At 37.9% G+C, this 22007-nt stretch overlaps 2 protein-coding genes across 7 annotated transcripts in view; one reads left to right on the forward strand and one right to left on the reverse strand.

Moving 5' to 3' along the window:
- The first annotated feature begins 7594 nt into the window (after positions 1–7594).
- On the forward strand, positions 7595–12058 carry esd (esterase D/formylglutathione hydrolase). Its single transcript, XM_059499964.1, has 8 exons — positions 7595–7860; positions 7942–8030; positions 10076–10174; positions 10635–10759; positions 10916–11035; positions 11133–11231; positions 11348–11515; positions 11785–12058. Exons 1-8 carry the CDS (start codon positions 7793–7795, stop codon positions 11863–11865), a joined length of 849 nt encoding a protein of 282 aa, XP_059355947.1. The 5' UTR covers positions 7595–7792; the 3' UTR covers positions 11866–12058.
- An 83-nt stretch (positions 12059–12141) lies between these two features.
- The window catches only part of LOC132095163 (leucine-rich repeat and calponin homology domain-containing protein 1-like), a 56879-nt gene continuing 47013 nt past the window's right edge, over positions 12142–22007 (reverse strand). For 2 of the 6 annotated variants that reach the window (XM_059499960.1, XM_059499962.1), the window contains one exon: positions 12142–14399. In XM_059499960.1, the coding sequence (XP_059355943.1) occupies positions 14286–14399 (114 nt within the window). In that variant the 3' untranslated portion in view covers positions 12142–14285. Of the gene's footprint in view, positions 14400–17006; positions 17997–22007 lie in introns of those variants that run through there. The other 4 variants (XM_059499957.1, XM_059499958.1, XM_059499959.1 and 1 more) reach the window with 2 other exon arrangements.

Consider the following 22007-nt stretch of genomic DNA (forward strand, 5'->3'; position numbering starts at 1 on the left):
GCAGAACAAGCCAATGAGCGAACGAGCCGTCTCGCCTATGGCTGTGTACTGCTGCAAATGCGCTTTACAAAAATACAAAATTAAGGATAATTTTTTGCTTCAGTATTTCGTGAAAAGAGACTTTTCCCGTAGCGTCTTAGCTAAGATGCAGTACAAGAGAGCTCTCGTAAGAGAACCGGTTTATGGAAAAGAATCGAACTTCCCATCACTAATGAGCTCTTGAACCTCTGCACTCTTCTGAGAAGGGAGCAGAGTTGCCAGGTTTTCTCAATAAAACCCTCCCGTGGACATGAAAAGCAACCCACAGCAACAGTGTTAAAGTAGTCCAATTCCACAAGAGACTTGGCAACACTGGAAGGGAGGCGAGAGCACCAGCTCATTCTCATTTAAAGGGGACATACGTACACTTAAACAGAGCGTTTTGGCTCATACCCTTAAAGTCGCAATTTCAAAAAGCTATAAAAAACTATCTGTAGAGTATTTTGAGATAAGACTTCACATACACACTCTGGGGACATCAGAGAACAATTTAAAATTTTGTATCAATGCATTCTATGGCACCTTTAATGAACTTATACAGGAATTAGAATCGTCATTGACAAGACATAAACATGGATTAGACATGTAAACAATTTGAAGCAAAAAGGACAAAACAGAATTCATATCCATAAGTTGACAACAATTGGAAATTCCCCCAAAATGGGGAGAAAAGTACCTGATGATACAGTGTTACAGATATGGCAGTTACAGTATAGGACTTAAAATGAAATAAATAATATTGAAAAATAAATATGATTGAAATAAATTATGGTAATGGTATGCTAACCCTCTTTCTCTGAAGGAGGGAATGGAGACGTCACGACGGATGACCAACGAAATGGGATATCGCTTCGATAGACCAATCTACTTCAAGAGTAAACTAAATGAGCCAATGCACATTGGTATGAAATTATTGAATATAAGAAGGTAGCAGGTGCAATGGTGGGGGGGGGGGGCGCAAAACCACTAACCATTTGACCCACCTCCGTGTCCTTCATCCTGCGGATTACGCCGTTTTACAGAGAGTAAAGTTGCTATTATTTTACTAATCATGAAATGGGAGATGTTTCACTAACCTGTTAACAGTGGTTTTCTGTGTTTTCATATTTAAATAAAGGGTGATTCTTTTAAATTTGTGCAGTGCCATGGACTCAATACCTCATCTGTGGTGGTGCCGAGTTAACAGGTTAAAGTATCAGTTTTGATGTTAATATTTATTTGTCATACTTTTGATCTTGACAGTATTTTTCTTTATTGTTATATCATAGGTGTGCTTCAAAGACCGAGAAAGCCAGAGTTTCAGGTTAGCTGACACTTTCTGAGTCTGTGGAACGGAAGAGGAAAGCAGACATGGCTTAGTGCATGCGAGGACACAGCCATCACTGAGTCACTAGCCTACTTCATAGCAAAGGAAATGATGCCATTTAGAATAGTAGATAGGCCAAGATTTAATGCACTGATGAAAACAATTTCTCCAAAATACAAATCCCAAGACGACAACACTTTTCTGAAAAAGAAATCCCAAACATGTACTTAAAATTAAAAGCTGAGATTACCAACACTTTGGCTGAGGCCAAACACTTTGCATTTACAACTGATCTCTTGACCAGTAATACTGGACACCCCTATATGAGCTTAACTGTTCATTTCATCACACCAGCATGGGAAATGAAAGCTGCATGTCTAGAGACTGCATTTTTACCTGATGATCACACCAGTGAGAACATTAAAGTGACATACGAAAACCTAATTAAAGAGTGGGGAATTCAGCAGTCAGCAGTGCAGTGTGTCATTACTGACAATAGTAGTGACAGGAAGTGAAGGAGAGAGCTCACGAAAAAGCAAGCAGAACTTAATCTTCCTCAACATACACTGATCCACGACGTTGTGACTAGATGGGGGTCTATGTACAACATGATTTCTAGGTAGGTTTGAATATCTTGTGCATGGCAATAATGTTATAATGGCAAAAAAAAATTCATTTAATTATTCTGTCAGTGTCAACTCGGCATATAAGTTTTCGTATGCTTAAAAGGCTAAAGGGTGCATGAAAACAAACATGTAAATGAAAACAACAGATAAAGAAATGCTTTAGTTTTACAAACTCACTTGCCTTTTCTCACTCTCACTCAGACACACGCACACACACATGTTTGTTTTTGTGAAAAGTGGGGACATCCCATAGGCGTAATGGTTTTATACTGTAGAAACTGTATATTCTATGGCCCTACACCAACCCTACACCTAACCCTAACCCTCACAGGAAACTTTGTGCATTTTTACTTTCTCAAAAAAACAAAACTCATTCTGTATGGTTTATAAGCATTTTGAAAAATGGAGGACATGGGTTATGTCCTCATAAGTCACCCTCTCCATATAATACCTGTGTCATACCCATGTCATTATACAAAGTTGTTTCCTGATATGTCACAAAAACAAGAGCACACACACACACACACACACACACACACATCTGCTGTATGCTTCTCAGCAAGCCTGTAGTGTAGATTTGCAACATTTTTCTAACTTCGTCTTATATATTGTTTGCAGATTTGTTGAACAACATGCTGCAGTGACAGCAACTGTCATGGCTGACAGAAATACCAGACATCTTGTGCTAAGGGGATCACACATCTCTACACTTGAGGACACATACATGGTGCTTAAGCCAGTCAGAACCTTTAATGATTCCCTTGCTGCAGAGACCTGTATCACAATCTCATCCCTGAGGCCTGTCCTTTAGCATCTGACTGAATCCATCCTGGCAGAAAAGGATGATGACAGCAGCCTGGTGAGGAGCATGAAACATGCAATCTGCAAGAACTTACAAGAGCGGTATGAGGATTCCAATATGGCTAATGGTGAGTAGGCCAGTACCACAAATTTCTCCAACCTCACCTTATTCATAGCCTTATAACATTACTACTCATCATGACTGATTGTGTTTTATGAGCTCTGTTAATAATTAATTTTCTCTTTGGTTCATCTACAGTGATTAACATGGCTTGTGTACTTGACCCCCACTTCAAGTCGAACTTCATGGATGAGGCAGATTCAATTAAAAGACATCTAGAGCAGCATCTCATGCAGGAGTCTTCTGAAAATGTAGGTAGCACTTGTACTGTCTCACAGGAGTCTTCTGCTAGAGAAGAATGTGAAGATCAGGGGACCAGTGTCTCTATCCCTGAGGCCCCAAAAGGCTTGGCTGGTATTCTCAAAATGATAACAATGAAAAAACAGGAGAACAAAAACAGCAGACATGGTCAAATCTACACCAGCATTTCAAGATGTTTCTGCATACACAACCTTTCCCACTATTTCTGTGGATAAAGACCCACCGCAGCGGTGGAAGGACAATGAGGAAGATTTTACAAGGTTGGCAAAACTGGCACAGAAGATCCTTTGCATTCCCACCACCAGAAAAGACTTTTCAGTTCTTCCGGAAACATTCAGACAGTGTTTCGTTCCAGTTTGAAACCAGAGAAACTTAACATGTTTGTCTTCCTTCACAAAAATTTGCCATAGATTGAGAATGTAAGAAGTGAAAATGCATGTGCCCTTTATGTTTGTTGCATGGGTAAAAAAGAAAAACAAAATAAACAAAGTAAAAAATAATTTGACTAATAAAGTTTTTTACCCAAAGTGAATTTTTTGGCTACAATAACTGGGGTGTGAAAAATCTAATATCGTAACAGCCCTACTATAGAATCGAGTGAAAGTCAAGTCAAGTCACCTTTATTTGTATAGCGCTTTAAACAAAACAGATGTGCGCTTAGTTCAGTTTAAATAGTATCTGTGCAATTGTAACGGAGGCCAGCCAGTAGTGCTGTGCAGGTAAACCTCACTCCCGATCTCAAGAGACGCACTAGCGACTGACGACAGAGTTTTCAATGAAAGAAACTTTAGCTCGACTGAGGGCAAAAGCTCAAATGTGCCCTGCTGTAGTGATTTAAGCACTTTAGACAGGTCCCAGGAGAGTATGGAGGGGGGCCCGGGAAGGTTTTAGCTCCCTGGCCCCTCTAAGGAACCTGATGACCAGGTCATGCTTACCCACCAACTTCCCTTCTACGGTGTCATAGTACTCAGCAATCGCAGGAACCTGAACTTTGAGGGTGGAGGGAGACAGGAAAGCTCAACCCTGCTCGGGCATCTCTGGGTGTCTTCTCAAGCATAAGCGTGTCTCTTAGATGGTGCTCTCTCCGAAGTGATTGTGTCCACTACCTCTTGGAGTAGGTCCCCTAGAACCTCAGCGCCCCATCCAGGGACCAGACATGAAGTTTCCAGAGGTCTGGAAGTGGGTGCCATAGGGTACCCCATCTCTGAGTCAGTATATCCTTTCCCAGCTGTGTGCCAGTGTGTCCGTGCCATGTTTTCCCTCGGTCAAAGAGTAGAACTGGGAACCCACTCATGCAATTGCTGGAAATAGCGGCAGAGGCAACAGAGCTCTGCTTCCCTGGAGGCAACAGAGCCTGGCTTGCAGTTCAGAGATGGTCATCTTCCTGCAATGGGAACATGACTCATCCGTGAATGCCACCTCAATGTGTTTAATGCCTGGACACATGAGGCAGTGATCATGACCATCACCCTACAATCCGTCGTCTTTACAAAGACGCACCCATGTAAGCTCTTTTAGAGAAATTGCTCTTTCAGGGAAATCCTCTTTTAGTGCTGAGGCACACAGTGTTAGGGGGGTGGTGCAGCCTGTAGTGTGCAATCCCCTCGACTCGGAAAGACCACCACTGAGGGGCCATACTGCCAACACCAGAAGCTTCCAAGAGCACATTGAACTCATAGTCATTGGAATGAAAACACTGGATAATGCAGAACAATGTTGACGCTCGGCTCCGAAGTGAAAAGCTGGTATGCACTTCACCTGCTGCCTTCTTATACTCATGCTGTGATCAGCTACAGCTGGATGCAATAATTGCATGACAATGTGTATTTGCTTGTTTAGTTTACACTCAAAGTAGATTGGTTTATTGAAGCAATATCCCAATTCGTTGGTCATCCGACGTGACGTTGAGAGTTACTGACTGAAAGGGAACATTCATTTTTTAATGTAGAAAAAAATAGAAGGTTCCATTCAGTATTAGTTAGAGAATGCTTTAGAATGATTTAGTGTTCAGCAGGACAAAAGCAATCCACCTTAACCAAGGTTAGACTATATTCTTTTGCACTCCATAAAAATCACTAGCCTTGGTCTTGATGCATAACTGTAAATCAAATCAGTTTGCAAGTGTGCATCACCTTGGCTGTAAATCTCACTCTTTTCATGCTTCATCAGTATGTACATATGCTAAATTAGTAAAACAATTAGTTCAAATTCAAAAAAAAAAAAAAGGTGATTATGGCTAACCTCATCTTAATATCAGAGGTTAGCCTCTTGTCTAACGTGCGAACATTCAGAGCATTATTAAGCCTTTCAAATCAGTAAGCCATTCAGACCTTAGTGATGATTCATACAGCACACATCATACACAAATCATCCATACATCATACATATGGTATATTTGATGTTGAGTATATTTGAAGTGTACCTTGTCTTTTTTTTTATTTTACCAAAAGTGTGTTGCTCCTTTTAAGGTATCTTGAGTAAAACCTTTAACAAAGCACATACAAAAGACCTAAATCGGAAGTGACGCAACCTGTTTTACAGAATATGTACATTTGTAGCGCATAACTCACAACTGAGACTTTCATTCTAAAAATTTCAAGAAAATTGTCTTATTAATTTAATTTTATCCTGTGGCAGAAACAAGTTTGCATAAACTCAACAGTGCATATTTTAAAATATTATAATGCTGGAAAAAATAATTGTTCAAATGATTACTCTAGCTGCTACCAGACAAAGCAAATGCTTCTCTCAAATGTTTGAGGTCTCTGTTAAGTAAACAACAATAATAAAAATGTTAAAGGTAAAATGCCTTTACAGATAGAGCTGATGGAGAGAGATTGGTTGTGTTTTTTCTGTTCTTCAGTTCACTGTGTTTTTGAAGTTAAATTAAGTAAGCATTCCGCTCCATGCTTGGGCAATTGCCTAGACAGCCTATGATTTGTTTTTAACAAGGGGACAGCAATGCATTTTCTGCCGTATGTGGTCATTACTGTTTATTTCATTTTTAGAAAGGACGTGCTTATTGTTTTGCGATGCTCATTGTGACGTTTCCATGGAGTTTGTCATTTCATCTTGATCACATTAAGCATGCAGTTCAGTGGAAGTAGGTACTGAATCATGCGGAGTGGTTTATGAATGATGGCAGTACTTAAGGTGACTGAAACAGAAGTCGGTTTCAGGTGAAGCACACCAATAGAATAAAGTCCATTAACAGCCCATAAGGATAAGCGAGTCAATACATCTAGGGCATTTGATGACAAACAATTTGATTTCATGGCAAATTAGATGGTGTCATGTGAAAGACAAATTAAGATTTTAGTAGAGCCAAAAGCGTTATTGTAACTGATGTAATGTAATCTGCAATGATAGGCAGAGCTCTGATATATCATTTGCAGCTGCATGTAAATGACAGAGTATCCAAAACAATCTTAATATTAACTCGTTTGTATGCACCATGAGTACAACATAACCACCAAGTTCTAATTTAATCTTCACTAACTATATACATCATTATCCACGACTGCCTCTTTTGGCCTCTGTTGACAATGTTATTCACAAACTTCATAATTGTATTATGTCGTAATTAACAAAGTACGAGTACATTTAATCATTTTTAATGGCAAGTGTACGTGTGTAGCCTATACAGAAAGAGAGATACTTATTTATATCCATTTCCAACTAAATGATGTGATCTAAGGAGCAGATGTGTTGCAAAAATTACTCAAACGTTTGTGTGTTACACAAAATGTAACTCTGAGGAACAATTTTCTCTCTAATAGTACTTGAAAATGATCGTTTGCTCACTGTTATCTGACCCAGGGTTTTTATATGCATCTTGAAGGCTAGTGTCATGTTTCTAGAGTACAAATAGGCCCTATGTTACTTTTCAATAAATTATGGACCACTGTCCAATAAATTTGACATTTAGTACATTTTATTAATTCTGACTTTTGAACAAAAACATGCTAATTGCCTCACAATTAAAGCTATATTTAAAGAACTGCAAGTATAAATTGGGAAATGCGCACACTACCAGGTTCAGTCAATACGCTTTCAAACTAAACAAAGAAACATATCTCTCGAGCGCCCCTTTTTGTCCAAAACGTAGAAGCACAGATTGAACGAAACACGTAAGGGGGCGTGACTTTACGTCTTACGCTAACCCTGACGTCACACACACTGAACTCTGGATCCTGTAGCTGCAGCGGTAAGTGCTACAAAATAATATCCAGGCTATTATCTTGCATGATAATAGTGTTACACTGGAGCTAAATAAAACGTAACTTTCTTTAGCGGAAGTTTTGGCATCATTTCAAACGTCCTGAGGCGCTTCTTTGGGTCGTTTTCTGCAAATCCTGCAAGCGGTGCTGTGAGTTTGGCAGGACAGTTACTCCAGTGCGCATGCGCAGACTCCATTAGTCCATGAGTGTTGAAATGAATCTTTTAAAATAAATTAGTTAACATGCCTTAAATGCTGCTCCGATACATAAAAGTTAATTAAAACATCACCCTTTATATACCAAAGTCAAATCATGAAGTAATATTTGTGCACATGTTTGCACGCGTGTGAAGAGTGATTCTGAAATATGATCTTTAATAACTCAAACTTTGATATTTCTCAGCACAGTAAACGGAGCAATGGCACTAACGCAGGTTTCTTCTAATAAGTGCTGCGATGGATATCAGAAAGTTTTCGAGCATGACAGGTGAGAGACTGTAGGCTTCATTAAAACACCTGCCTGAATGAAATATTCACCTACTGCTCTTAACAAAAACTCTATTTCCAGCTCCGAGTTAAAATGCAAAATGAAGTTCGCCATTTACCTTCCTTCCAAGGCTGAGAGCTCCAAATGCCCAGTGTTATATTGGCTTTCAGGTGCTTGATTTCATTTCTATTCTCTTGAGTGAACGAGTCGAGCTACTGCTATTTTATACTGCGTCTGTGTATTTACATTTGTGACCCTGGAGCACAAATCCTGTCAGAAGTAGCACGGGTATATTTGTAGCCATAGCCAACAATCAAAATGATCGATTTTTTTTATGCAAAAAATCCTTAGGATATTAAGTAAAGATCATGTTACATTAAGATATTTTGTAAATTTCCTACCTTAAATACACTGTGTGCACAATTATTATTAGGCAAGTGATTATTTTGACCATATCATCATTGTATCCATCATTTCCAAGTCCAAGCTGTATAAACTTGAATTATTATTGGATTTAATGCATATCAGGTAATGTGTATTTGTGTAAGGAGATCAACATCCTATATCAAGGTGTGCATAATTATTAGGCAGATTCTTCTCCTCAGGAAAAATGGGCCAAAAAAGAGATTTAACTGACTCTGAAAAGTCAAAAATTTGTAAAAGTTTTTCACAGGGATGCAGCACTTTTGAAATATCAAAGATATTGGGGCGTCATCACAGAACCATCAAATGTTTTGTAGCAAATAGTCAACAGGGTTGCAGGAAACGTGTCGAGAAGAAAAGACGCAAATGAACTGCCAAAGATTTGAGAAGAATCAAACATGAAGCTACCAGGAACCCATTATTCTCCAGTGCTGCCATATTCCACAACTGCAAACTACCTGGAGTGTCAAGAAGGACAAGGTGTTCAGTTCTCAGAGACATGGCCAAGGTGAGAAAGGCTGAAACCTGACCACCTCTGAACAAGACGCATAAGTTGAATCATCAAGAATGGGCCAAGAAATATCTGAAGACCGATTTTTTTTTTGACTCTTGGCGGACCAGATGGATGGGCCCGTGGTTGGATCAGTAACGGATTCAGGTTGAAAATGGACTCAAAATCAACTCTCAGACCTATTGCCAATTTTTAGAAGACACTTTCTTCAAGCAGTGGTACAGGAAAAAGTCTGCATCTTTCAAGAAGACTTAGATTTTTATGCAAGACAACACTCCAATCACATGCATCAAAGTACTCCACTGCGTGGCTGGCCAGTAACGGCCGTCAAGATGAAAAACTAATGACATGGCCCCCTTCTTCACCTGACTTAAACCCTATTGAGAATATTTGGGCCCTTCTTAAGCAGGACATTTATAGTGAAGATAAACAGTGCACCTCTCTGAACAGTGTCTGGGAGGCTGTGGTTGTGGCTGCACAAAAAGTTGATTCTGACCAGATCAAGAAACTGACTGACTCCGTGAACAGAAGGCTTGTGACTGTTATCGAAAAGAAGGGTGCCTTTATTGGTCAATGAGGTTTTCTTCTTGAAATTTCAGAAATGTTTATTTGTAAATGGAGTTTGTTTATTCTCACTTTAACAGGTGAAAATAAACAAGTGAGATGGGGAAAATCTTTTTCATTTATTTGCATAATTCTGCACACTAATAGTTGCCTAATAATGGTGTACATGTAGATATTCTCTTAAGAACGCCAAAGCCTCACTTTTACTACTTAGATGTTCAGGTTTGAGGGTTTGTTAACATTTTGTATTGACCAAGAGCACTGTAGTTGTACAGTAACAAATTTAATCCTCAAAAATACAACTCGCCTAATAATTGTGCACACAGTGTATATCAACACTTAATTTTGGATTAGTAATATGCATTCCCAAGAACTTCATCTGGACATCTTAAAAGGTGATTTTCTTAATATTTAGATTTTTTTGCACTCTCAAATTCCAGATTTTAAAGTGGTTATCTCGCCCAAAAATCATCCTATCTTAAAAGACCATGCATTAATTGAAAGCTTATTTATTCAGCTTTCAGATGATGTATAAATAAATCTCTTTCAAAAACTTGGCCCTCATGACTGGATCTGTAGTCCAGGGTCACATTTATGCAGTCAGCAGGCACTTTTATCCAGAGAAATAAAAGCAATTTGTCAAAGAGCCAATATTCATTATATACACAACCAGTAATTCACTTTAAAATATATTTGACCTTCCACCGTGTTTTGCAGGATTGACATGCACAGAGCAAAACTTCATCACTAAGGCAGGGAGTCAGCAGGCGGCTTCTGAACATGGCATCATCATCGTAGCTCCAGACACCAGTCCACGTAAACATCTCAACATTCAGTTTACGGTCTTGCCGGTCCATCTCTGGAGAAATTACACTCTATTACTATGACTTCTGCTCAGCCTAATCCCAGAGATACATGGGCCAAAATATAATAATCATTGATACTGAGATCCCTTGGGAGGTCAGTGCATTACTGTAACATATAGATAAACAATTAAGTCTCCTCTGAGGATCAAATAGTTTTGTGACTTCCAAGTTTAGGGCAAGGGGCTAGAGTTTCCCACCAGACAGTCATTCCACTGCTTGGTAAAATGCCAATTAAATCAGAAATCAAATGTATATTATTATTTAACCATATAAGTCTGTAGTGTTGCGGTAAGAAATTGATAAACCACTTGTTATTGTCATGTTTAGAAATATTTTAGCCTACCAATGCTTATATAGCCTTATTAACACAAAAGCACATGCTCAGAAAATGATGATTCTGCTCTGGTCAGGTGGCTGTAACATTGAAGGAGAGGATGAGAGCTGGGACTTTGGGACAGGTGCAGGATTTTACGTCAATGCCACCCAGGAGCCCTGGAAGACCAACTACCGCATGTACTCATATGTCACTGAGGAGGTGTGTGTACTTAATGCTCCAAAGCCTTGATAGTCACTGGGATAACAAAGTGATGCACTAATAAGTATTTATACAATTAAACAATTAATTTTACAATTAAATATTACACATTGGCTTTCGCACTCAACGCCTTCATCACCTTTCTCTTGTTCTCAGCTGCCACGGCTGATTAATTCAAACTTTCCTGCTGATCCAGAGAAGATGTCCATCTCTGGTCACTCCATGGGGGGCCACGGAGCTCTCATTTGTGCACTTAAGAATCCTGGGAAATATAGGGCAAGTATATACTTGATATTACATGGACTGCTTCATCATTTAGATGTTTCTGCAATGAAAATATTGAAAATACATTTTTCATATGTGCCTGTTTCAGTCTGTGTCAGCGTTTGCACCCATCTGTAACCCCATACAATGTGCATGGGGACAGAAAGCTTTTTCTGGCTATCTTGGACCTGACAAGTCCACCTGGGAGGTGAGAGATGATCATATGTGTATTCAAAGGTGTTTTTTTTTTTAACCTTAACAGCCATATGGTCCAGCATCAAGAATCCCTTTGTCTTAATTGTCTTCCTCTTGTCATGTCCACAGTTCTATGATGCTACTGTATTGGCTGAATCATATTCCGGTCCTGAGCTTGATATTCTGATTGATCAAGGCCGAGATGACCAGTTCTTGTCTTCCAGTCAGCTGCTTCCTGACAATCTGATCGATGCCTGTTCCAAGAAGAAAATTCCTGTAGTTTTCCGCCTTCAGCAGGTCATTACTGAACTAACGCATGATGATTAAGAGGAACTGTATGAAGGGAAATATAGTTCAGTAGTGCTGAAAGTCACATGTCTCCGCATTTTAGGGGCTGAATATTTGTATTAATTTGTTTTTATATTTAAATGGTAAAAAAATTGAAGCATTTTCACTTGGTCTTAGACTGATGCTTGGTCAGGCCTTTAGATTTTAATATATTTACTATTTGAATAATTAAAATGATTTTCCATTATAAAGGTGTATATATCCATCCTGTTTTACAGGGTTATGATCACAGCTACTATTTCATCTTCTCCTTCATCAACGACCACATCAAGCACCATGCCAAGTATCTGAATGCCTGAAACCGTTCGTCCTGTCACGAGTATGGCAACCAGCCCTTGTGTCTTTCAGATCATAACAACACCTGCAGGATCTACACAGCTGGAAATGACATCACAGCCATGTCCTGACTGGTTCACACTATCCCTCCCTCAAATCGCTGTGCCACTCTCTGACACATTTACATTTCTTTAAAATAAAGGCATTTGGTTGCGATTTTGTATTTTTTGTTCCACAGTGAATGATTGGACATTATTGTCATGGCTACAGTACCTTGAAAATTAAGAAACAAAATCGTCTTTGGAGGTGGATGTATTTACTGGCAGAAGTTGGTACAAATAAACCTTATTTACAGAGGTTAAGGCAAAAGGTAGAAAGACATGCGTGCTTTTCCCAAAAACATTACTGTACATGCTCTTATTAAAGTTCACAGAATTACAAAGGGGAAAAATCCCAAACACTGAAAAGACATTGGAAAAATAATTCCTTTTTATAAAATTAAAGTACAAAACTGTTTAGTACAAGCCTTTCTCCTTATACAAAGAAGACAAAATAGCCACATAACATTCAGCAGTTAAAGATTTGTATCCCATTTTAAAGTGATTTATCAAACACACTAGTGATCTGATCAGCTGATATTTTCTCCAAATACTGTAATACGAATACCATGCGTAATATTATTTGCCAGTTGCCAAAAAAGACAGTCCCAAATACGTAAAGTGCAAAAACTGTCATTTTTTAAAATCAAATCTGCATTTAAACTTCTATGAAGTAGGCCTAGTGTCACTACTTTTTCTAAAAAGTGGTGGGGAATGATGCACAACCTGCCCACTGTAGCAGAGATGATACTGTACTTAAATATAATCAATAAACCTCAAATCAGTGTTTTTAATCTTTAAGGACTGCTCTAAGAACAGAAAGTCTTAAAAGATACAGCAGTGAATTTATAGGATGTGTCTACTGTCTAAACATTGCATGAATTAAAAAAAGTGCAACATAAATACCATGTAAAGCTACCATCAAAGACCAAAATCTAAGTGCTATCCCGTACAAATGCCTCTAAAATTAAATTTTCTAATCCACACCTTCATTTTGTTTCCATTTGTTTTAATCAAATTATGATAGGTTTATGGTATAAAAAAATCTAGGAAGAGTAATATGTAGAATTTTAACCCATGATGCACCAGTTTAAAGCTTCTGGGCTGATTTTTGTCCCTAATATTGTGCATTAAGTTTTAAGAGCAGATAATGTGTTTTTGTTTGGCAATTACAGTACAGAGATAATCTTTAGTAAATGTTTTGTATTTGTACTGAATGCATTGTCATGAATAAATAAATAACTACAGCCAACAGTCTCTTTGAAATTCCATATGGAAGTGTTATAACTGCTTTCATATAAGAACCTAGAAGATAATAAAGTTGTTTTTCCACGGTCCGTTCACATTAATAAAATAAATTGAGCTTTGGGTTTAAGTAAAATAAACACCAAATCTAACATTAAAATAAGCACATCAAATATAAATGCTCTGTACATTTTACACGTTCACACACCAATATCACATAACAAATCCTTCTACAAAAACAAAACTCGTTTTAAAAATACATTTAAAATAATAATAAAAAAACAATAAAATGATTATGTTTGTAAATCATTTTGGCAACTGTCAAATAATCTCGAGTGAGATATCAGCTTCAGATGTTTTGGTCCGTTTCATGGCTGAATCTGTGAGGAGCTGAAGCTTTGGACATCAGACAAATATGCAAACAAGTCCTTTAACACACAAACTTACATTAAAAAAAAGTGCCAACATGTGCTCTCGTTCTCTCACTCTCACAAAACAAATACTCTCCTCAAAATATAAATCACACATAAAAAAAATAATGTCAGGTACGGTGTTTTCTACTGTCCGCAAACTCAAAAACATACTCTTTTAGTGAAATCATACCTGACTGACAGAAGAGACTGTTAGAAACTATAGTGAGGCCACACCTCCCCTGAGACTAAACATCAGCGTCTCCCAAAAACAAGTTCAAAATTGGTTCCAAAAACATACTCGAAGGACTCTGGGAGGAGGAGTGTTTTAAATCTAGATCACTAATGGCCCAACACAAATATCATATAGGTAGATGTATATATAAAAACCATCAGGAATTGTGCACAATTCTGAATATAGCTCAACTAACTGTTTAATAAATAAATATATTTTAAATAAAGCAATTTCTTATCTCAAGCTAGTTTGAGCTGATTTTGCTTATACGACTATGGCCTGGGCAACAGTGATCAGATAACAGTACTAAATAAGAAAGTAAAGAAAGTGAGGAAAACATGAGCATATACCTGAAAGCTGAGGATCACCTGTTCTATTAGAAAGAAATGGACACGGTCCAGGGAATTTCTCGAAGATCGTCTGGCGGTGTGTGTGTGTGTGTGTGTCAGTGAGACTCATGTGATGAGTGTCTCACTGGCCGAAGTTTCATCCAGCAAAGCTTGGACAGTGATGCCAACTTTAATTAGGCCCTTTTCCTCCAGAATATGATGTGGCAGACATAACTTATCCTGGGAAAAGAGATTCACAAAGAGGACAAACAAAGTGTCATGTCAGAGAAGAAAGAGACCCAGTGATGGAAAACAGAATTTATTATACACAATCACTTAAAACTGAATGCCCTTGTTACTGAATACAGTTAGTGGAACTAAGAGACTCACCTTTGTTTAGCAGTGATGACAAACGTGATATCAGTCATGCAAACAATCATAAAAAAAAAAAAATGCTGAACCCAAACATTTTGAACTGTGTTCTATTGTCTTAAAACTATATAAGTACAAAAAAAAGTCTTAAAGAAACACAAAGATGAGAAAACAACCCAAACTGTACATTTATTCCTTGACATATACAGGGTAATAAAACCACAAAGCCTTACAAAGTCCACTAGCAGCAGCACAGCAGCACTGAACACTATTGAGACAGAAGCAGCCGAACCGTAACGCAATCTAATTTAAGCAATACAAACACTTTTTGCATCTTGCAGCTTTTTCACAAAGGAGCAAATAACTGGGAAATGATTGCATTTATTTTTTGTCCAACTGGATGATGAAATCAATGCCAATTATAACTGCTGTGATCATTCCGATAAAGTTCAAAGTATTCTGTAGTTTGAGGAAGTGATGTCCAGAGGCCTCAGTGACATCGCTTTCTGTCTGCTCATTTACTAACTGCTCCCTTTAAAGATTTCTTTTATCTGTGATGAGATAAACAAGGTCATTGTATTATGTGAGCTAAAGATCGGCACCTAAAATAGGACCAGAGGATCCAATTACATTTAAGCAGACTCTTTTATCCAAAGCAACTTACAGTGCATTCAGGACGTACATTTTTATTTTTTAAATCACTATGAGTGTTTGCTGGGAATTGAACCCACGTCCTTTTGCTAATGCAATGCTCTACCACTGAGCCACAGGAACAACTAGAAGAGACTCTCTGTTCTAGAGACGCCTTGCATACAGACCTTCACAGCATGTAAATTACATGCAACCACTACACTGGTAGCTCAATTATTAAAATTGCATTAATCTGATACTTCATAATTTAAAAATCCACCTCAGCCGTTATTACAGATCACTGATAGAATACATGAATTAGATTTTATTCTCTGATGCTTTTATTCCTCATTGTTCGATTTAGATTAGTCACATCGCTGTGGACTGTGGCTTATTAAATTAATTAAAAAATTGATTTGGTTTGTCATTCTGTCTTACTAATGAACAGGAAATTAAACCAAGAGTTCATTAGTCCTATTTCATCCTATAGATGGCGTTTTGGGTAAAGTAACAATGTACCGGTAATCATTTACAATGACTGTGCAGGATATTTAATAAAGAACACATCATGCTCTTAAAAACACTCTTAACCAAAAGTAGCTGCTTTTACATCCAACAGATAAATTAGCCCTTATGCAAATGATTAAATGTTTTTAATTATAGATTTAACCTCACCATACAAGACTTCAGTGCAAAGCAAAGCTATCATTTTGCTTTAATGACATCTGGGTCTTTACTAACTCAAGTGTCCTGATTTATTATCTGTAAATTGTTTCTGTGAAGCAGACCAAATGTGCACTTGATTCCTGCTGAGATATATTGCTGAGCACTGGCATGACTGACATGAGACAAGACCTCCATATCTGTTTGGATTATTTTTGTTTTGTCATACAGATGCTAATAAATATACCACTTATATTGTTTATATGTGAAATATCCAACAAAATTCAGCATTATGACGGCTGAAATTGATGTTTCTGAAACAAGTTTTGTACAGAGGTGGAAGTGAGTGAGAACGTGGCCATTCGTCATTCCTTATCAAAGTGCTCAGTGCACCTCCTGCATAAATGTTTGCAAAAAGTCTGTTTAAAGAAGGTTTCCTTAGCATTTTGCAAGGACTTATAAATATGTTATTCACCAACTAATAAATAACACTTATTCAAACATGAAAACATCTCTTCATGGAGAACATGTTGTTCTAACAAAAATGCTGCATGTTTGGTGTTACGTACGGAGCCCAGCACATGGCATGCTGGAAAATAGAAGGCTAAATCGTGCGCACGATTTCCTATTTCGTTAGCTTGATTTATAAATTGTCCGCATGATTTACTAATTTGTTACCTTCATTTGCTAAATCGTGTACAGGATTTATAAATTGAGAGAATGAATTAGTAATCGTGTGCACGTTTTAGGATATCAAGAAAATGAATGAGTAAATTGTGCGCATGTTTTAGGACATCGAGGGAACGAATTAGTAAATTGTGCGCACGTTTTAGGACATCGAGGGCACGAATGATTAAATTGTGGGCATGTTTTAGGACATCGAAGGAACGAATGATTAAATTGTGCGCATGTTTTAGGACATCGAGGGAATGAATTAGTAAATTGTGCGCACGTTTTAGGACATCGAGGGCACGAATGATTAAATTGTGCGCATGTTTTAGGACATCGAGGGAACGAATGATTAAATTGTGCGCATGTTTTAGGACATCGAGGGAACGAATGATTAAATTGTGCGCATGTTTTAGGACATCGAGGGAATGAATTAGTAAATTGTGCGCACGTTTTAGGACATCGAGGGCATGAATGATTAAATTGTGCGCATGTTTTAGGACATCGAGGGCACGAATGATTAAATTGTGCGCATGTTTTAGGACATCGAGGGCACGAATGATTAAATTGTGCGCATGTTTTAGGACATCGAGGGAACGAATGATTAAATTGTGCGCATGTTTTAGGACATCGAGGGAACGAATTAGTAAATTGTGCGCACATTTTAGGACATTGAGGGAACGAATGAGTAAATCGTGCGCACGTTTTAGGACATCGAGGGGACGAATGATTAAATTGTGCGCATGTTTTAGGACATCGAGGGAACGAATGAGTAAATCATGCGCACGTTTTAGGACATCAAGGGAACGAATGATTAAATTGTGCGCATGTTTTAGGACATCAAGGGAACGAATGAGTAAATTGTGCGCACGTTTTAGGACATCAAGGGAACGAATGAATAAACCGTGCGCACGTTTTAGGACATCGAGGGGATGAATAAGTAAATTGTGTGCACAATTTATTTATTTTTTCTTGAATGTCATGTGTCAGGGCTCCTTAGTTAAGCATGGTTTCCATCACAGCCAAGTCAAGATGTAAGTGTTGGTCAAACATATGAAACTATCCATCAAAAAAAAAAAAAAAACTTGAGGGTGAATACATGATGACAGAATTTCCATTTTTAGGTGAACTATTCCTTTAAGTGAAGCCAACTGTTCAAAGTGCTTTCAAGGTTCAGTAAATGATATAATGTGTTACTTGTGTGTTTTAAGTTAATGTATGTTATTTAAATTCACTCCAGCTGTAGGCCACAAACAGCATCACCAGACAGAAAACGTGAAGCAGACTTGAGCCAATCAGATCCCATATTTGCCAGGAAGGGGGTGGAGTCTGAGTGGACTCGGGGATAAGCTTCTTGACCTCTGTCTCTTTCTCCCTGCCACTCTCCACCTTTCCTTCCTTTTGCCTTGTTCCTGTGCTCTCCACCATGAGCAAGGCTGCGACCACGGCCCAGAGCGGACGCAGGTTAAACTGCAGAACGTCATAAGCCGTACAGAGAGAGGACTGATAGAGATTAAAAACATGGAGGGGATGACAAAGAGAACCAGGAAGAGGAGAAGAGATAGAGTAATAATAAAGAATGGATGGAGAGAGAAACAGGGAGAAAGGGAGAACAAAAGCAAATAAGAAGGGAAATGAGAAAAGGAGAGATCATCCGTCCAGCACCAGAGAAAGATAAGGAAGTTGATTAGACAACGATAAAGGTCAAAGGTAAAATAAGCTCAACAAACAACAAGAAATCTGGATCATTCTCAGGAAACGGTTCCAATTGTGTAATAAATATGTGTTCCCATGATTACTTTACTGATAATGTAGTTAACGAGATACTGAAGTCGCAATGTTTAAAGTTTCCCTCGATTTAGTGTAAACTGAGAATATTTAAATTTGAAGACTTTTAGTGTTTTTCATCAAAATATCAGTCAATTAAATGTCCTCGATCATCACCAATACATGAGTTATTCTGGTCAACCAGTTACACATTCCCTCTTTATTAAAAAACATTTGTCACATATTTAAGGACATGAAATTATAATATTTGTGTCTTTGTTGACCAGATGGTTCAAAGTGTATATTGCAGGTTTTCAATTATTTTCTCACACACATTAGTATTGCCATTCTCAATAATTCATCTATTTTATAGAAACAAAAACAGTGTTTTTTTTATATAAAATAATAAGTCTAAATAATGTGGTGTGGTACAAATACTTTTGTTTTGCTTCAGCAATCACTATAATATGCTGATTCGGTGCTTAATAAACATTTTTTTTATTATCAGTGTTGTAAACAGTTGTGCTGCTTCATATATTTGTGGAAACCATGTTTTTTTCTGGATTCTTTGATGAATAGAAAATTCAAAAGAACAGCAACATTATAAATGACGTTACTGTCACTTTGATAAATTGAATGCATACTTGCTGAATACATTTATACATTTCTAAAAAAAAAAAAAAACTTACTGACCTTAAACATATAACTGGTAGTGTAAGTGTATATAATGATATGATATTTGAATGTACACAAATTACAAGTGTATAAATTATAAACTGTCTGTGATCGTTAAAAAATTTACCATTGAACTAATACTGTCTAATATCCTGACCTCGGTCATCTAATCTTACTAGCAAATTTAGTGTGACTTTTTTTTAATGAATTACTTTTTCCATTAAATCAAAAAAAATTTTTTTTTTCTAAATCATATTTTTAACCCTATAAAATAAAGTGAAAACACAAACCCTCCGACTTACAAGCACAAATGGCATCATTTCTGAGAACGACCCTCTTTACTGCCTTCTGAAAAAGAGTTTTCTGTCAGAGAGGCTGAACACTGTCAGTCTCTGTCTCTCGTTCAGGAGGCAGCTGTGGCTGGTGTGAGTCTGTGAGGTGTGCTGGGGCAGACGCTGTTAACAGATGCACAGGTGGCGGATGTGCAGTAGTGAGCGTATGCCAGGCACAAGTCAAGCTACAGCCGTTAAAAATTATACAAAGCAGGAGAGCCGCAAAACCAGTAAAGAGAAGAGCAGGTCAAGCTAGACTGTTGCATAACTCACCAAGTTGATAAACAAGGGAATGATATACAACCCGAATTCCGGAAAAGTTGGGACGTTTTTTAAATTTTAATAAAATGAAAACTAAAGGAATTTCAAATCACATGAGCCAATATTTTATTCACAATAGAACATAGATAACGTAGCAAATGTTTAAACTGAGAAATTTTACACTTTTATCCACTTAATTAGCTCATTTAAAATTTAATGCCTGCTACAGGTCTCAAAAAAGTTGGCACGGGGGCAACAAATGGCTAAAAAAGCAAGCAGTTTTGAAAAGATTCAGCTGGGAGAACATCTAGTGATTAATTAAGTTAATTGATATCAGGTCTGTAACATGATTAGCTATAAAAGCTTTGTATTAGAGAAGCAGAGTCTCTCAGAAGTAAAGATGGGCAGAGGCTCTCCAATCTGTGAAAGACTGCGTAAAAAAATTGTGGAAAACTTTAAAAACAATGTTCCTCAACATCAAATTGCAAAGGCTTTGCAAATCTCATCATCTACAGTGCATAACATCATCAAAAGATTCAGAGAAACTGGAGAAATCTTTGTGCGTAAGGGACAAGGCCGGAGACCTTTATTGGATGCCCGTGGTCTTCGGGCTCTCAGACGACACTGCATCACTCATCGGCATGATTGTGTCAATGACATTACTAAATGGGCCCAGGAATACTGTCAGAAACCACTGTCGGTAAACACAATCCGCCTTGCCATCAGCAGATGCCAACTAAAGCTCTATCATGCAAAAAGGAAGCCATATGTGAACATGGTCCAGAAGCGCCGTCGTGTCCTGTGGGCCAAGGCTCATTTAAAATGGACTATTTCAAAGTGGAATAGTGTTTTATGGTCAGACGAGTCCAAATTTGACATTCTTGTTGGAAATCACGGACGCCGTGTCCTCCGGGCTAAAGAGGAGGGAGACCTTCCAGCATGTTATCAGCGTTCAGTTCAAAAGCCAGCATCTCTGATGGTATGGGGGTGCATAAGTGCATACGGTATGGGCAGCTTGCATGTTTTGGAAGGCTCTGTGAATGCTGAAAGGTATATAAAGGTTTTAGAGCAACATATGCTTCCCTCCAAACAACGTCTATTTCAGGGAAGGCCTTGTTTATTTCAGCAGGACAATGCAAAACCACATACTGCAGCTATAACAACAGCATGGCTTCATCGTAGAAGAGTCCGGGTGCTAACCTGGCCTGCCTGCAGTCCAGATCTTTCACCTATAGAGAACATTTGGCGCATCATTAAACAAAAAAAATACGTCAAAGACGACCACGAACTCTTCAGCAGCTGGAAATCTATATAAGGCAAGAATGGGACCAAATTCCAACAGCAAAACTCCAGCAACTCATAGCCTCAATGCCCAGACGTCTTCAAACTGTTTTGAAAAGAAAAGGAGATGCTACACCATGGTAAACATGCCCCGTCCCAACTATTTTGAGACCTGTAGCAGAAATCAAAATTGAAATGAGCTCATTTTGTGCATAAAATTGTAAACTTTCTCAGTTTAAACATTTGCTATGTTATCTATGTTCTACTGTGAATAAAATATTGGCTCATGTGATTTGAAAGTCTTTTAGTTTTCATTTTATTAAAATTTTAAAAAACGTCCCAACTTTTCCGGAATTCGGGTTGTATAAACCAAAAGTTACCAAATAAACAAGGCCTGCCCTAAACACGCTAACAGAATAAACTAGCTTGATAAACATCAGCTATCAAGATAGCAAACACAAGACAAATGGTGACAAAACTAGCTGCCATGCAGACTCATAGTAGCTGCTGCTACTACAGACACAAGCTATGACAACTAAAAGCTTCCTGAACGACACGCTAATCAGAACAGCCTGTTATAAATGGCTTGGACCAAGCTCAACCCGTAAAGCAGAAGACAACATCTGGGTTCTAGATGGGCTTCTGAAACCTGTTGAAAAAAAAAAAAAAACATTCGCTGGATAGGTATGTAAAAAAAATAATAAACTTTCTAATTGGATCTAAGCAAATCTCATAGGTGACCTATTTTGATCTCAAAACTGAAAGGTGTGGATTTAGCATCTATGCGCAAATTTATTTATTTTTTTTTCAACAGGGATATGGTACTGTAACCATTTTTAGTGGGCAGGGTGGCATAACCAATAGAAACTTCTGCACAGTTTGAGCAAAAAAAGTTGGCCCAAAATTGACCCACAACCCTCGCTTGATTCCTGCACACGAAAAGAGATGCATCATATAGACAAAAAAACATTTAGTCCATGTTTCAAGGGAATGTGGACATTGTGCTCGTTGTGGCTAGTTAAGACATACAAAGATTTTCATGGACGTGAGAGCTGTAATTGCTTCAAGCTTTATCCGGATAGGACAATATATTGCACAAATTGTCACAATGAAATAATGAAATAAAGGTTTCACGAACAATTTACGCAGAAATTCTTTCCACTCATATGTTATGTTCTGTTGTCTGCTTATCAGTACA

This window comes from Carassius carassius, chromosome 19 (assembly GCF_963082965.1).
Source record: "Carassius carassius chromosome 19, fCarCar2.1, whole genome shotgun sequence".
Classification (NCBI taxonomy): Eukaryota; Metazoa; Chordata; class Actinopteri; order Cypriniformes; family Cyprinidae; genus Carassius; species Carassius carassius.

What these genes read in the sequence shown, in the direction of transcription:
- esd (XM_059499964.1), top strand. Translation starts at nt 7,793, where the DNA reads ATGGCACTAACGCAGGTTTCTTCTAATAAGTGCTGCGATGGATATCAG. An exon ending in AAAGTTTTCGAGCATGACAG is followed by an intron (nt 7,861 to 7,941) that starts GTGAGAGACTGT and finishes CTCTATTTCCAG; the next exon opens with CTCCGAGTTAAAATGCAAAA. An exon ending in CTGACAAGTCCACCTGGGAG is followed by an intron (nt 11,232 to 11,347) that starts GTGAGAGATGAT and finishes TCATGTCCACAG; the next exon opens with TTCTATGATGCTACTGTATT.